The sequence below is a fragment of the Pholis gunnellus genome, assembly GCF_910591455.1.
Source record: "Pholis gunnellus genome assembly, chromosome: 4".
In the NCBI taxonomy this organism is placed as follows: domain Eukaryota; kingdom Metazoa; phylum Chordata; class Actinopteri; order Perciformes; family Pholidae; genus Pholis; species Pholis gunnellus.
The window spans coordinates 12,524,045-12,539,328 of NC_136530.1; the positions used below are offsets into that span (position 1 = coordinate 12,524,045).

Below are 15,284 nucleotides of genomic sequence, written 5' to 3' on the forward strand. Positions count from 1 at the left end.
TCATATATACTATCATAATTATCTCTGCTGGTTGCCCTTGTTATACTGGACGCGACTACAAGTGTGTGCGTGGAGCGTGCCCTCTGCGACCCTTCAGGTGTGTCTGGCGGTCTGCCCCGGGACTTTTCCGCGTCTGCCCCTGCTCGTCCTCCCCGAGATATTGTGTCTCTGTAAAGTAAAATAAGTGTGTATGTGTTTGTATGTGGAGCGCGTGGAGAGGGTTGAGGGGACGAATAATCAAAATATTAACAAAATAATTTCTTGTCTTAGTGTAATTCATTTGGAATAGACGAAACAGCCTGCGCTTGACGTCAGATCACTAATTGATCCCTGCTCAGCCAATTACTGATACTTATTCAGAAGCAACGGCATAATTTATTGCGTAATACCCGAAAATAAAGGCCGTTATAAGCCTGAGGCTGGGCCTGCTCACGTTTTCTATAATTGAGCAAACAAACCCAAAAGCTACTCGGTTATATTACTTTTTGTAATAGCTTTTGGGCAGAATTTTGATTTATAAAATGAGATACCCCTTTCAGAAAGAAAGAAAATGGTAAGTACATTTTATTTAATTATATTTTATCACGTTCTAATGATCAGTGGGACCGTTACTATGATCACAGAAGCAGAGGACATGATGCTAAAATTGATTATTGAGATAAACTAAACATTGCATTAAATTGCTACAGATACAAAAATATATAGAATGTCATAAAAAACAATAACTTTACGTTTTAGAATTATGCGTACCGGCGTGCATGTGTGCATGAGTGCGTTGCAGACCCTGTTATAACACGCTCCAACCCACGTACCTCGCGCGCTGCCTTTGCGCTCCGTGCGCTCGTGAGTCTGCTCTCACATGCAGTTGCATCACCTTGCTTGATTTCCTTGTTCTCCTTCCACTTTTAAAGTCCATCATTATCGGGATTAAACAGCTGAGATTTCTGAGAGACGGAACTGGAGGGTTTGTGGCGATGTTTCCCGGTCTCCCAGCCTGATTGGATCAGGGAAGGATGATGTCAGAGGACCGCATGAGCCCCGGATTGGAGGGAGAGGAGTAAACAAAGCCGCGAGGAGGAGGAGGAGGAGAGGTCTCCACATCTCCAGACAGTCCGACCGGCACACCGAATCCGATTTTACGCACAGAAGGGGGCGGCCCCGGTGGCGCATACTCGTCTGCTAAAGCCTGAAAGTTGCATTGAAGGTCCCACTTTCATGGGTGACGCGCTAAAAAAAGACTTTTGGAAAAGCTAAAGGGAAACCATCGTATTTCAATCCGGACGCTGTGCAGTTTTCTCATTTGAGTAAGAGACCGATTCCCTAAGTCAGCACGCAACTATTCCTGAATAACAATCGAAAGAATCACTCGTGTCTGCACTGCGTTAGTATTGCTCTTCCGTGCGAAAATGCAATTTTGAGAAATTACATAAATCAAGCTAAATCATACGCACCGGCTATGCAACCCGGGCGTTTGAAGCCAGTCTGAATCGTTCGAATCAGACTTCGGATTCGGAGCATGGTCCGATAAGTGGACGACAGAAAAGAGACAAAAAGTAAGAAATAAAGAGCTTAATAGAGATTTGGAACACTTTCAGTTGTTTGTGGGGACATCTGCCTCTCACGTCCAGGTGTCCCGCCGAGCGGTGCGGAGTCTCCAGCTCAGGCCGGCAGCGCTGACATGCTGCCCAAAGTCGATACTGAATCACTGGGACTCTCTCGATCGTATGGAGAACAAGGGCGCATGCCAAGGAATATGCAAGGTAAGAGCTGTCATTCATTTTCATCTCGTAAGACTACAACGTGTCTTCATACACTTCCACTTTCCAGAACGTTATCGGAATGGAAGTCCTCAGCGCGTATGTCACCAAAAGTTTTGAATACGCGTGTATCCAACACATTTTCTGCGTAGGACAAAGTAGGAAAATGAATAATGATAAGACAATGTAGGCTATTATTGTATGATGAACGTGTAAAGTTATCAGGTATTTGGAGCTCATTCGTTTTTGAGATTTTGGGAATTTCTCTTATCATGGTTTGGGGATAGGTGTTGTTTTCTCTGAATCTTTACTACGATACTATCTTTACTGTGATAACAATTAGAAAGCATGAATGCAGATCAAACCTGGACACACTTTTCAATGGTTTGGCCGGTGATCAAACAATGATTATACCCAGTCACTCATGCTGGAAGTGTGCGTGCGCCTGGTGCGTAAAAACGGCGAAACAGAGCAGAGGGGACCTGTGTATTTAACTTTTTAATATCTGCAGTATTGGAATGAACTTAGTGTGAAGTGTCTTAGTATAATGTTCAGAATTTAGTCTCGAGTTTGTCTGTATACAAACATTAGTTAAGACAAAGCTTTTGCCAATTTATCAAAAAGAACGAAAAAAAAGCAGAGCACAGGTTTCATTTAGTGATTTGCCCCCTTCCAATATTTGACCTAGGGACAGTGAACTTTAGTCTAAGAACCCTGGTCTAATGTATAGCCATTGTAAAATGGTTATAATTGTGTGACAAATTAAGCTAAACTAATTGATATTTTTTAACACATTTCTATTCTGTAATTTATGGAAAAATGCCTAAAAGTTAATGCAATTTTAAAATTAGGTTTCACTAAATTCAAAGGGGGCACCAAATATCGCTTTTACGATGCAAGTATTTATTTTATTTTTTTAACATCTCACAAATGAACGTAAATCTTTTAGTTGCTTTTGATCTTTGAATGTGCGAAATTAGGTTTATGATTTAAAAAAATGTGCAGCTCTGATTGAGGGGGAAACAAATCAGATTGGGCATATATATAAAACTTCCATACGGCATATATAATAATATTTTTCTTGATCTGTTTCTAAAATAAAAAACACATAAAGCAGCGTGAATTAAAAAAAAGGGGATGACTCCTCTGCCAAGATAAACTCACGTATCCCCCTAATTCCCCTCACGTCATTTCACAGCAATATAAACTGGCAGTCAATTAGCCCGGTCTTGGTTTACGAGACGCTGATAACATACACTCACAAGTCAAGGAGTGTCTTGTTAGAGAGCCCGTTATCTACTTTTGCGCAGAGCTAAAAACAAGGTAGCTCGGACTGGAAGAGGTTTTCCTTTGGAATAAGCAGCATTTTCTACAAATGTTCTAGCTTTTTGCAAATTTGAGCAAGTGGCCGTCAAGGTGAGAGCCAGCAGGTGAGAGACCGTGTTGTCCCGGTATGTTTCTGCACCTTCTAAAGCAATGTAACCTGCACACACTGTGCGCACCTCCGCGCGTTTGAAGCAGGGCTGCAGGAGGGTTCAACTAAACTCAATTTGGCCAAATATTTCCATCAAATAAATTATGTTTATCTTGAGCGATACAGACATAACCCAGTTTATTGCGCTTTTATAATTCATTGAAATAGCAGAAGCATTGATTATTAGCTGGAGAAAATATCTGGCTTTTTCTGGAAATATTCTTTATTTGTGGCATTAGTACAATGTCCAACAAGAGCTACCAATGTATTTTCCTTTGCCACGGCCTCGTCCACTGCGTAACTGCCACCAGTGCGCCGGTTATGTTAATCTTCTTTATTAAAATGTGTCCAAATCTGCAGCCTGATAACAGCCCAAATGTTCTCCTTTATGCGCTCATAGGCAGAAGAAAGTTCGGAGTTTTCTTTGAGATTCTGTGGAAAAACCGGCAGCTCGGTGGAACTTGTTGCTTCAGCTGGAATATGCAGCGCGGATCCCAGCAGGGCAACGCGTTAACAAACCAGAAATCATGTCTAATTAAAAGGTCTCGGTTAGCAGATGAGTGCATTTTGAAGTAGAGCAGTGGGCTAATATATGTGGAGGCATTGGAAGGCGTCTAGATGACTAAATATTTCCACTTTTACAGCCACATCCACTGAGGCTTTCCTGTTTGATCCTGGCTGCTTTTTATGATTACAACCATAAATGCTTTTGTAACTGTTGTAAATGTCAGCCTAGCTGTTTGCTTAGCGCTGTCACACACCGTCTTATCAATGCAAGTATTTCTAATACGCAAGGCAAAGGGGAGTACAACAAATACACTGCAATTATAATCAAATCGAAGTGTAATCAGTCTTAAATCATGATAAAATAAATGGCAAAATGTGCCAATGTTGCTGAGTTTCAATTATTTCTAAATTGATTTTCAAATTACAGTAATTGATTATAAATAGAAACAACCATGTCAAATTATATTGACGAGCTGTTAAATTGACTATTTTTTTCCCCAGCACACGCAGAAAGTCGCATTAAACGGTTGCCTCGGCTTTTGCATCACCAGAACACATAAAAGCAGCAATTGGCCTTTAGCATTGCAAGATTCTAAGACAGGAAAATAATGTTGGCTCAAGTTGGTTTTGCATGTTTTTCTCCTCGCCTGCAGAGATAAGGGCTTCTCTGTGTGTCTTCATTTGTCTGTGGGCGGTAACATATTCTCCTCCAATCCTTAACTCTAATATCTCACCATTTCCCCCAGTGATTTCACGACTTAGATGCATGCATATTTATGAGACTCGCTTTTTTTTATTTGTTGGCTTCTGTCCGCAACGCATGCAGAAAAGAGGGCGGCAACAAGGCGAAATAAATGGTTGCGTCCTTTCAACTCACTCCAAAACCGACTATTCACCGTCTTCCCCCCTACTCGAATTAAACCTCTACAAGTCCAACAGAACTTAAACAAAATCTCATCCAGTTGCGTCGCGTGGTTTCCCGCGGTTCATCTTGACGGATGGAAGTGGGCTTTGGGAAAAGAGATTTCTCAGCACTGACTGCTGTCTGTGTGTCCGTGTCTCATCCTCAGCCCACCAGTTCAAAATGATGGACTACACCTATGACGAAGACTTGGACGAGATGTGTCCCGTTTGCGGAGACAAGGTTTCAGGGTATCACTACGGACTACTGACCTGCGAGAGCTGCAAGGTTAGTGCCCTCATTCCCCACTCCCCAGTGGAAAAGCATTACACTATTGCAATAATATTGTGATCATGGGGGCCTTCCTGTATCTGCTTTGATATCTACAATATGCCAGTGTCTAAATTAGTTTTTGGCAGTGAGGTTTCTAATTATTGGTGTTATTATAAAGTTCCTGTAGAGCATGGAAGCCTGTCAGTATAGGTTTACAGTGGCTGAGCATGGTTTGATTGCCGCCTGTGTGTATTCAGTGAAGCTGTGATGTGTTTATGTGCTGTTTGGCATTTTCATTCACTTTTATTTTACTTGAATACTCAAACAGCCATGTTTACTATGCAATTTTAAAATACAATCTATACATAGTAATACTATGGATCTTAAATATTTTTTTACTTTAGTGTATTAATCTCTCTGTTCATCTGTGAAGATGTATTTTTGCGGTTATATTTTTGCACGCTTGGCATTTAGCATTTAACATTCTTGTCCAGAGTGACCTGCAAACAAGTGTGGCCGTACAGTAAAGATTCAGTTCCTCGTCATTAACATTAAAGAGAAAAAAGCTAAACAGATGTAAAAAGGCCAAGGTTCAAATATTGTTGTGACAATTGATGTAACAAACTTTTCCTGTGAGTGTTGGAGGATTTTGTAAAGCGGTAAACGGAAAAAAGCGGAAAGAAACACGGGTTCAAAAGTAGGCAAAGTGTGTGTTTTTTTTTTTTTGTTGCAATTTTGGCAACCACCAAAAACAGGAGGTGGGGGAGGAGGTTTTAACCCAGGAAGCAGAGTACACAATAATGCCGTCTCTGTTTGGACTCGCCTGGATCCTACTGTCTAAACTCTCATCACAAGTTCATTAAGAGAACAGCAACATTGTCTGGCTGCAAAATGTTTCCAGGTTAATAATGAGGCTATACCGCAAAGTAAACTGTTGCTGCTATTATTTTGAGTTCTATCAACAACCTATTTGTCCCTTCCTGCCTATTTCCACTGTTCTCCTCAACACTGAGCTATTAGGCTTTGCCCAAGTTCTTTGGTTAGCCCAGTAAAGCTGTCAGCACAAAATTAAGCAAAGACAACTGTCTCTGTGTTAACACTATTCGCTGTAAAAGTGCCGCTCACAGTATTGATGCCGCGGCGCACATTTCTTGCCTATGTGGTCATTATTCAAAGCAGATGTTATAGATTTTATCCCATATTATGACCTTGAGATGCTAAGCACTTGCTTGAAGGGAGACGTCAGTGGCATCTCTGCTGCTTTTCAGACTCAGCACAAGCTGGTGTCGGAGAGCCAATCCACAAACACATTTCCCAGTTTAGTTGAAACGCTCTGGTGTGTTGGTGCGCGTGTGTGCGCACTCATGCAGGATGTAGATGAAGGGTTTTAAAAAGTGCTGCATATCCTTGTTGAAACATGAATGATATTGATAATTACCTGAAGCACATCATTGATTATCTCTAGAATGCAGGCATGAAATTGTCGGAGCTGGACTGATATATCAGTATGTTGACATGTCGCAGGCTCTTATTGGTATTAAATACTCGTTATCAGTTAGGCAGTACAATCCATCTCCAGTGTAATAATGGAGGTTCCTCAGCTCCACGAAAAAAGCTACATTTAATTCTTAGTTTTCTATTAACATAAAAAATACCTTTGTTTGAGTTTGTGTAATGCGCTACCGGAGTAAGTTTCAGTTTATCATTTTGTGAATTTCCTCTACCCCGTCCTCTTACCATTTAAACCCAGTCAAAATGTGTTGGTGCTTTGGTTGTGTTGCCAGTTTTGAAACGCAAGATTCTTTAACCTCATGATCCTACCACCTCATACACACCAGACAGTGTTAGTTCACTCTACTACACACATAAAGTAAACATGGTACCGCATACCTGCTGGAATACCAATAACAAGCCGAAACGGGCTTCATGGACCTCATTGTACACAAACAGGTCATTCCCAGCGTGCTTCATTTTGGTAGACTGAGACTGAGAGAGCAACAGCAGAATAATCCTAAAATGCTCGCATTACAAGCAACTAGTAAGAAGGTCAAGGTCAGAGCTAAAGTGCACAGTGGACATATCAAACATATATTTAAGATCTGCAGAAGTTTAAGGAAAATAAATATGAGCAAAGCCAGGGATTTTGTCTTTATTTCAAAGCTAGACAGAACACATATTACAGCAAGTGAAGAGCATGGGAGACAGGGATCAGGGGAGATAAAGTGGTGATGTGAATCATGTTTCTACTGCTTCTTTGTTGGGTTAGGTAAAAGCTGTTTCTTGGTTGCTGTATTTGTGCAGAGAGTGCAGTATTTGAGGATGGAATTCCAAGGTCAGGAATACCCAATTACTCAGATTATTTTGCCAAATTAAAATTAGACTTTACTTTTCTGAATAATAATTGCAGACAACCATTTCAGATTATTGTGATGATTTCAGACTGTATTTTAATTTGTGTCACATGTTTGGGTGAATGAGACGGGTTGCTATTTGTAATGACAAGACAAATATGCAAAAGTTGCTTGCAGCAATCCCATTACAAAAACAGAAATGGGCCTTTTTGAGTGCCTTTTCTTGGTTTGAACTGGCGGTCAAATGAAAGCTTTTCAGGGATGTTGTCCGCTTAATCTCCAGGCGTGATGTTGTGTGGTTTTTAGAGCACGTTAGAATCCAGTTTGGTTCAGATATTTATAGCGCATGCTGTGCACTAAATGGAAAATTGGAGAGAAAGTTCTCTTTGAAGCATGGATTTTTTAGCACTGAGAAGTCGATAATCCAAAAACGAGCGCAGCAGATTTTTTCTTTTTGGAGGGATCAGGCAATGCAGATTGTCAATTAAATTTGGGTTTGGTGAGATATTGACAGCAGCACATTCTTTTTATTTTTTAGGACCAGGTTTAAGGATTCTCCTCCTTGGTTATAGATCGGGAATACTTTAATACCATCTTCCCCTCGTTTGATTTTCACTGCTGCTGCCTATAATTAATTACATGCTGCAGGTATGAATCTCTGTAATCCCGGAACTGTGAATTATGGATATAATTTATTGGATTTTTTGGACTCCTGTGCTCATGTTTTTCAATAATTAAGTGGAGAGTTAAAAAAGATGCTTTCCCCGTAAATTCTGGAGTCGCTGCCTGAATATGATGAGATATTAATAATACTGAGAAAAGTAATGTCACTTTGACAGGACACAAATGAGATTTTGTACACTTTATAAAGCAGTATAATAATGCTGTGAAAACACTAAGTGAGGCAGGTATTTCTGTTTTGCTTATTTGTTAGAACCTAATTTAAATAAAAAGGTATGGTGTAAATATGCAAATTCATAAATAATTTCCTTGACTTTCCGTGACTTTAAGTTTTCCACATCATTGTGAAAAAAATGTTGTTTGTTTCATTTGTAAGACGTGCGTATTCATGCTCTGCTTTATTCTGCATGTGCATGTCCGTAAAGCATCCCAACATCAATTGGAGTGTAGCTTTCTAAACTTCCCCCTATGTGTGTGTGTGTGTGTGTGTATCCATTAAGCCTGTCCTCTCCATCTGTCTGGGAGTGTGAATGGGCCAATTACCATCGCATTGCAGGGGTCAAGCGGGTTGACGTCTTAATTGGTTCTCTCCGCAGGGCTTCTTCAAGCGCACCGTCCAGAACAACAAGCGCTACACATGTATAGAGAACCAGAGCTGCCAGATTGACAAGACCCAGAGGAAGCGCTGCCCGTACTGCCGCTTCCAAAAGTGCCTCACCGTCGGCATGAAGCTAGAAGGTACGGCAACATGTTTACTTTTCTACAGTTCAGGTGTTTGGCTCATGGCTCAATGACTTTCGAAACTTCAGTTTTGCCTCTGTAATTCAACGTGTTTCCAGTTTAAACATGAGGTAAACAATGAGCTATAACCTAGGGAGAAATGTTCAACAGTGTTTCAAAGTGCAGCAATGACTGGTAGATAATGTGCGACTGTCAAAAGTTTGGGATTCTTCTAAATAGATAAATAGGACACAGTTGTTGCATAACAGAGAAAGGGGTTTCATGTCTAAACTACCTGTGATGATGACAGACTCGCCACTAGGATTGCAATGTGTTGCTCAAAGGCTCTCAGACAGAACAGATGGCTGTTAATAGTACTTAACATGCAACGTACCGTAACCAGTGCTGGAGGAAGTACTCATATTGTTTGCTTGAGTAAAAGTATCAACATTATAGATTTTAAATTACCCATTATGAATCAAACACGCTAAAAGTATCAAAAGCTAAAGTAATTATAATACAGAAAAATGTCCCATGTGAGTGATAATATGGATGTACTATTTTACTGTTGTAAGAGTTGGAGCTGATTTCAAATATGTTATATAGGCTACTGTTGGGTAGTTTCATCTTTAAAAGTGCAATATATTGTAAATGCTTATCAAATTATATGTAAAGTAACAATTTTAGTAACTAAAGCGGTCAGATAAATGTAGTGGAGTAAAAACTACTATATTTTTCTCTGAACTGCAGCAGTGTAGAAGGATAAAGTACAATAAAATGGAAATACTCAAATGAAGTACCTCAAGTGTGTACTTAAGTACAGGAGAATATTTGTTTTTTAAAGTGCACATTCATGATACTGTTTTGTTTTTTTATATTTTATATATTTTTTTATATTCTGGGCTATTACACCAAACACCAATCACAAAAATATGATCTAGAATTTACAGTATGCATTTGCAGGAGTGGAAAAGCAGATCCAGTTATTGCATTCTGTGTGCTGCATTATATATCTTTTTATATGATGCCTGTTTGCAATTACTGTTGCTGATAGTTTGGGAGGGAAAATATAGTTGGAGGTTGATTGCTTCTGGATTTCCACAGAGGTGCTTTAACAGTCTGAGTGAAATGACAGAGTTAGCCTTTTCCTTTGATCCACAATTGAACACAGTTAATCACAGCACATTCACCTATTAGGACTTTTTTGGTGAAAATATTCTTCCCATGATCAATTTGCATGTGAATAGTTTCCTTCTAAATAGACATGACCACCATTTAGGAAAGGTTGATACCTGCTCTGACATAATGATTGCCTGTATGGAGGGAGAATATTATATTTATTTAAACATTTAACAATGAACATCTCAGTAATATCTGTTCTCGCTCTCGTTCTACCTAGAACTTTGTGAAGTGAAACCTTTCATTACTACCAAAGCGTTGAAATCCAGCATTGCTTATTAGTATTTTAGATGGGGTCAGGGGGAGTTAGGGGGTATCTTGTAGCTGCTGTGCACTTAAACTTGCCAGACAGAGTAATAGATAAAATATTAAACTTGGCGGCAGGGCGAGAATGGTAATGATGATACTTTTGGCCGGCCGTTTCGAGGCCTCTTTGTTTAATTTGAACGCGGCTCAGAAGCTTGTTCAAACACGGCTATCCAGAAGTGACAGGACGGCAGGGCAAGAAACATTCTTCCAATGGTCAAAGATAATATTTAAAATTTTATAGGTTTTCCACACATGAGTTGACAAGTTTTATTCTGAAATCGCAAATTTTGGAGTGAATAAAGCAACCCGAAGGTCATCTTTCAATACGTGTAAAATAGGGGATTCAAAAAGCTAAAGATAATCATTTTTATTCCGTTAACCATGAAGCTGTTCCAATACTGTCTTCTAAAAAAATACTGCAATTTCTTTTTCTTTGTGTAGTCTTTAGGAGTAGGTGTTGTTATTCATACAGTTTCAGTCTGATACTGAAACAAAATTCTTCACACATTTGTAATTCAAGCCAAATTAAAAATCCCTAGGCTCCTGGAATGATCACATACAATTGAGAAAAGTGAATGTAATAAATAAGTAAGACCCTGGGAGGGTGAAAGTAGAGCAAAGACAGCCTAGCTAAAATCTTTCCGGAGGCTTTTTCCCTTTTGCTGCCTTTTGTGGTGTAATTAATTGCTGTTAATTGTGAATGGCCGCTGGGCAGAATGTCCCGGCCTGTCATTTTCCAGCTGACACGGGTGGGGAGTGGGTAGCGTTTGATTTGTTTCGCTGGTGGTAGCTTTCAGCTCGGGGGCAAGATGGGCCCTGCAGCACTCTGTCAGGGGCCAGAAGCTCCAGTGGGCGACTCCTGCCACAACCAGTAAAGACGTCCGATACAGAAAGGCTGACAACCCTCCCCTCAGCACACACACACACACACACACACACACACACACACACACACACATACAGCTCGCCCTGGTAAACACATACATATATTCATGAGAAGCCCAAAAAGGTGTTCAGAAGGCCACGGGCAAGAGGAAGAAGCTGTCATTTGACCTAAAAAAAAGTGTGTACAATAGCGGTGAAAGAGGAAAGGAGGTTTGGGGTCATGTGCCTTGTTATTGCAATCTTTTCATACCATTACACAGCAGCTTGCAGCAACATGTGAATTCAAGATATCGAGACCAAATGTGGACAAAAAAAATGTGAGGAAAACTTTCAAGTTGACTAAAAGTGTTTTTTTTCACTGTTTACTTTTGCCTTTCTGGTGTTGCTCTATGTCCTTCCTGTTTGTTGATAAGTCTGCCCACCCATGGGGCGGTCTGTGCAGTTTGCTGTGGGGGTTTTAGCAGTAAAGAAGTGTGTGTCTGTGCGTGTGTTGATGTCTCAAAAGTTGTGGGAAGGCAGCGAAACAAGGTGATATGGCAGACGGGCTCATATCAGAGTGATATACAGTAAACAATGGCGTGAATGTGTCTATCACCCCATCCCAGCATTAAGAGATCAGTCGTATTATCTTGAGTTGACAACAGAAATTGTTAAACTTGACGCCTGTCTTTGCGTAACGAAGGAATGCTTCAGAGGCATATCATATCCTCCTCTGTGTGCCACAGGATAAACGACTTACCTCTGACCTAGTGTTTTCCAAAATAAAATAAAAAAAACTCTTTCCAGTTACTGCATTGACTTTGAGAGTCTAAGAAGGCACAGGTGTATCCCCAAAATGAACACTCTTTAACCTATAGCATCAATTAAACTACATGCCATCAGTTTTAACATTTGCCAGTTTTATTTTACTTTTTTTTATCGTTATCATGAAATTATAAAAAGTTAAATATACGACTATATTTGGTATTAATATTTGTCTATAAAAACTTGTTTAACCTGCTAATTTATCTTTTCCAGTTACTGTCTGGAGCACACACACACACTCTCTCTCTTTCATATACAGACACACAATGATGACTGACCCTGGCGGCCACGCTCTCATTTCACCACACAAACACACACACACACACGCTTTGGTGCTGTAAGAAACTCTTGCATCTTGATATGCACTGTAGCGTCTCAGCTCTCACTGTTGACTCATTGAGGAAAAAAAGAAAAAAAAGCCACATCCCACTAAGGTTTGACCCATTAGCACGTCATTCACTAAAGCTGATGAAGCGTGACGATTCTGAACTGCTCCCACTGGCATGATTTTCTTTTTATGCTCGCTAGAAGTTGCCTCGCATCACATGCTTCACTGAGCTGCCTAATATTTTCCTTCACTTGTGTATCATCTGAAAGACAGAGCGGAACAGTGGTATCAGTACACTCTGGTTCCACTGTGCGCTATTCAACCAAGCAGAAGTTAAATCATTGTTTTCTTAATAACCATTGAAAATGTAAGTTGAGGGCACAACGTGAAAAATGGTAATGATTACAATATTCAAACAACAACAAAGAACTAAATGCTTATTGTTCTACGCTCTGGTTCCTTTACAGTTTTGAGATGCTGCATTTCAGATATTTTGTGTGTTCTCATGCAGTTAACCCATCATCAAATCTAAAGTAATCAATTACTATAAATGCAAAACCATTCAGTACAAATTATCGACACCATCTGAGTGTTTGTATATTCTTCACTGTGTCTCTCTCCCTCTGCGTCCACTTTTTATTTCCTCCCTGTCTCCATCTTTCTTACTCTGATTTGTCTTCCATCAGCCTCCCAGTACCTGCAGTAGAAGCCAGGGAGCTGTCCCATTACTTATGCATAGGTATCATAGGTATTCATGTGTGTGCATGGGATAGGGCGCATCCGGAGCAGGGGCCGGGGCCCCGACATGACAAACAGGGTGTCAGCAAGGCTCCGCGGGACCCATTAATATGCTGGCGGTCGACAGGGATCCTCACCTACGCGCGCTTAATATTCCTGTATATTAAACAACCATAAATCAGAGGATATAAGCGCTGAGGAAGGTTGTGTGTGTGATGTGTTTCAGTGTGTTAAGGGTGATGTGTGCAGAGAAAGTGTGTGTGTGTGTGTGTGTGTGTGGTTGTTTGTGTTCGTACATGTTTGAGATGGTGTGTACACGGGGTACTGGATACTTTTGGGAAAGAGGAACAAGATTTTTTTGGTTGGGTCAGTTTCTGAATTTATGAATGTGTGTGTGTGCCCGAGTATGTTTTTGTGTGGACGTGCTCTCCGACAGTAAGTCGGGGGAATTCAGAGTGGAAGACAGCGTCAGCCTTTTAGCATTTCAGCCTGGCTTAAGCCCCAAAGCCTCACTGCTAACCCACAGTATCCCCAAACCAAATCATTTTCACACAAATAAAAGTTTATTCTCATATATTCAAACTTTTTCCTTTGGGATTTTATCCGTTCATATATATATATATATATATATATATATATATATATAAATAAATAAATAAATGTGTCCTTTTTTTCTTTTGGCCTTTTTGCGCTGAGCTAAGTACTCCTTGCTGCACTTTCCAGACAACTCCTGTCAATCAAGCCGAGTGTGCAGCACTGTAGTCTTTTTTGCTTGCTGTTGATGAAGTTTGTTTCATTTGTGTAGTTGGCTGTGTTTCTTGTTTGCCTGTTCAGCAGTGGTGGCCGTCATTGCCAAGCTAACTATTCAGTTTGTGTTGTTTGTGCCAGACAAACCACAAACATCAAACACAAAACTGTCTTGGCACCACAGAAACCTACCAGTGAGTTTAAGAAGTGGAACAGACACAAGATTTTATGAAAGGGAAATTCAATTACTGCCGTTATAACATGTAAAATGTTTTCTCTTTTCATGCATGAAAACATTTACAAATGACTACCATACTACTAATTTGTTTTAACCTTGTAACCTTCTTAAGCTGCAGTGTCATATGGCAACTTTGTCATCATCAGCTAAAGCTGCAGCATCTATCTAACTCATTAACATGTCTCCACCTCAGTCAAACGCACACATTCATCTTCTCCCCCAACACTCACGCATACACCGTGCTGCTCCCCTCTTCCCCTCCCCCGTCCATATTAATCTGTGTTACATGCATGCAAATCACCTTGTTTAATTAGAGACAAAGAATCTGTGTGTGTTTGTGTGATATTCATGATGATGTGGGTCCCCGGGTCCGAGGCAGGCATGCAGGCAGTCGGGGCCTAATTTTGTTTTCCCAGTAGGGCCAACTATTAGTTTCTCAGCTCATTAATTACAGTACGCTGTTGTGGAGAAATCATTAATAGTTAAAGTCGCCCTACAATAATGTATAATGGATATATTTGACGGCTCCTGATTCCTTATTCTTTCCTTTGATATGTGATCAATTTTTTAATGGTCATGACAATCTCCGGGCCTCGTTGAGTGGGCAGTGGAGTTGACCTCAAGCATGTGGGGAAATGGTTGTGTGTGTGTGTGTGTGTGTGTGTGTATGAATTGCATTCCATTTGAGTCGTCGGGGGCTCTCAGAGGTGGCCAAGCGTCTGGTCTGCTACTATCTCTCGCTGTGTGATCTGTAACAGTGTGTGATGCTTCCTGTGTGTGTGTGTGTGTGTGTGTGTGTGTGTGTGTGCGTGTGTGTGTGTGTGTGTGTGTGCGTTTTCTCTAAGAATGTCCGAGAAAGAGTCAGCATGTGGGTGTGAGTGCGTGCGTGTTTGCATGCGTGTGTCTCCACTCTCGGCTCAGATCAATGGCAGACACTTTTGTGACGGAGGTCATTAAAATCACTCCCAAGGCAGCTCGGAGAGTGTGAGTGTGTGAGTGTGGTGTGTGTGTGTGTGCCCCTCCTCACCCCCAAACTCTGACCCCCCCCCCTCCCTCTACACATCTCTTCAATTTTCTTCTTCTGTTGTTTCATTCATAAGTCAAGACATCGTGAGCTGCAGTGGACTCAGGCTGACTTGTCATGTTATCTGACTATTTACTATGTATGATCACGGCAAACATTTGCACATGTACTTGCATATTCAGTTAAATATGTGGCTTTCTTTATATTGAATACAATGAAAATAATATCTAATAGTCTACAGTATTGGTATTAGGGAGATTTTTTTCTGTTGCATAGCCTCCCAGACGACGGTTAGCTCGTTTCACGCTGGGCTCGGCGAGCCTCGTCAGAGTAAGAGGTAATTAAGTATGAATAATTAACACCAGGGC

The 15,284-nt window shown here is 40.6% G+C and overlaps 1 protein-coding gene across 1 annotated transcript in view; it reads left to right on the forward strand.

The window, feature by feature from the left end:
• Window positions 1-1,639: 1,639 nt before the first annotated feature.
• Window positions 1,640-15,284, forward strand: part of nr5a2 (nuclear receptor subfamily 5, group A, member 2) — a 65,562-nt gene continuing 51,917 nt past the window's right edge. Inside the window, exons 1-3 of the mRNA XM_079157525.1 lie at window positions 1,640-1,760; window positions 4,809-4,927; window positions 8,541-8,682. Of these exons, the coding sequence (XP_079013651.1) occupies window positions 1,679-1,760; window positions 4,809-4,927; window positions 8,541-8,682 (343 nt within the window). The 5' untranslated portion in view covers window positions 1,640-1,678. The remainder of the gene's footprint in view (window positions 1,761-4,808; window positions 4,928-8,540; window positions 8,683-15,284) is intronic.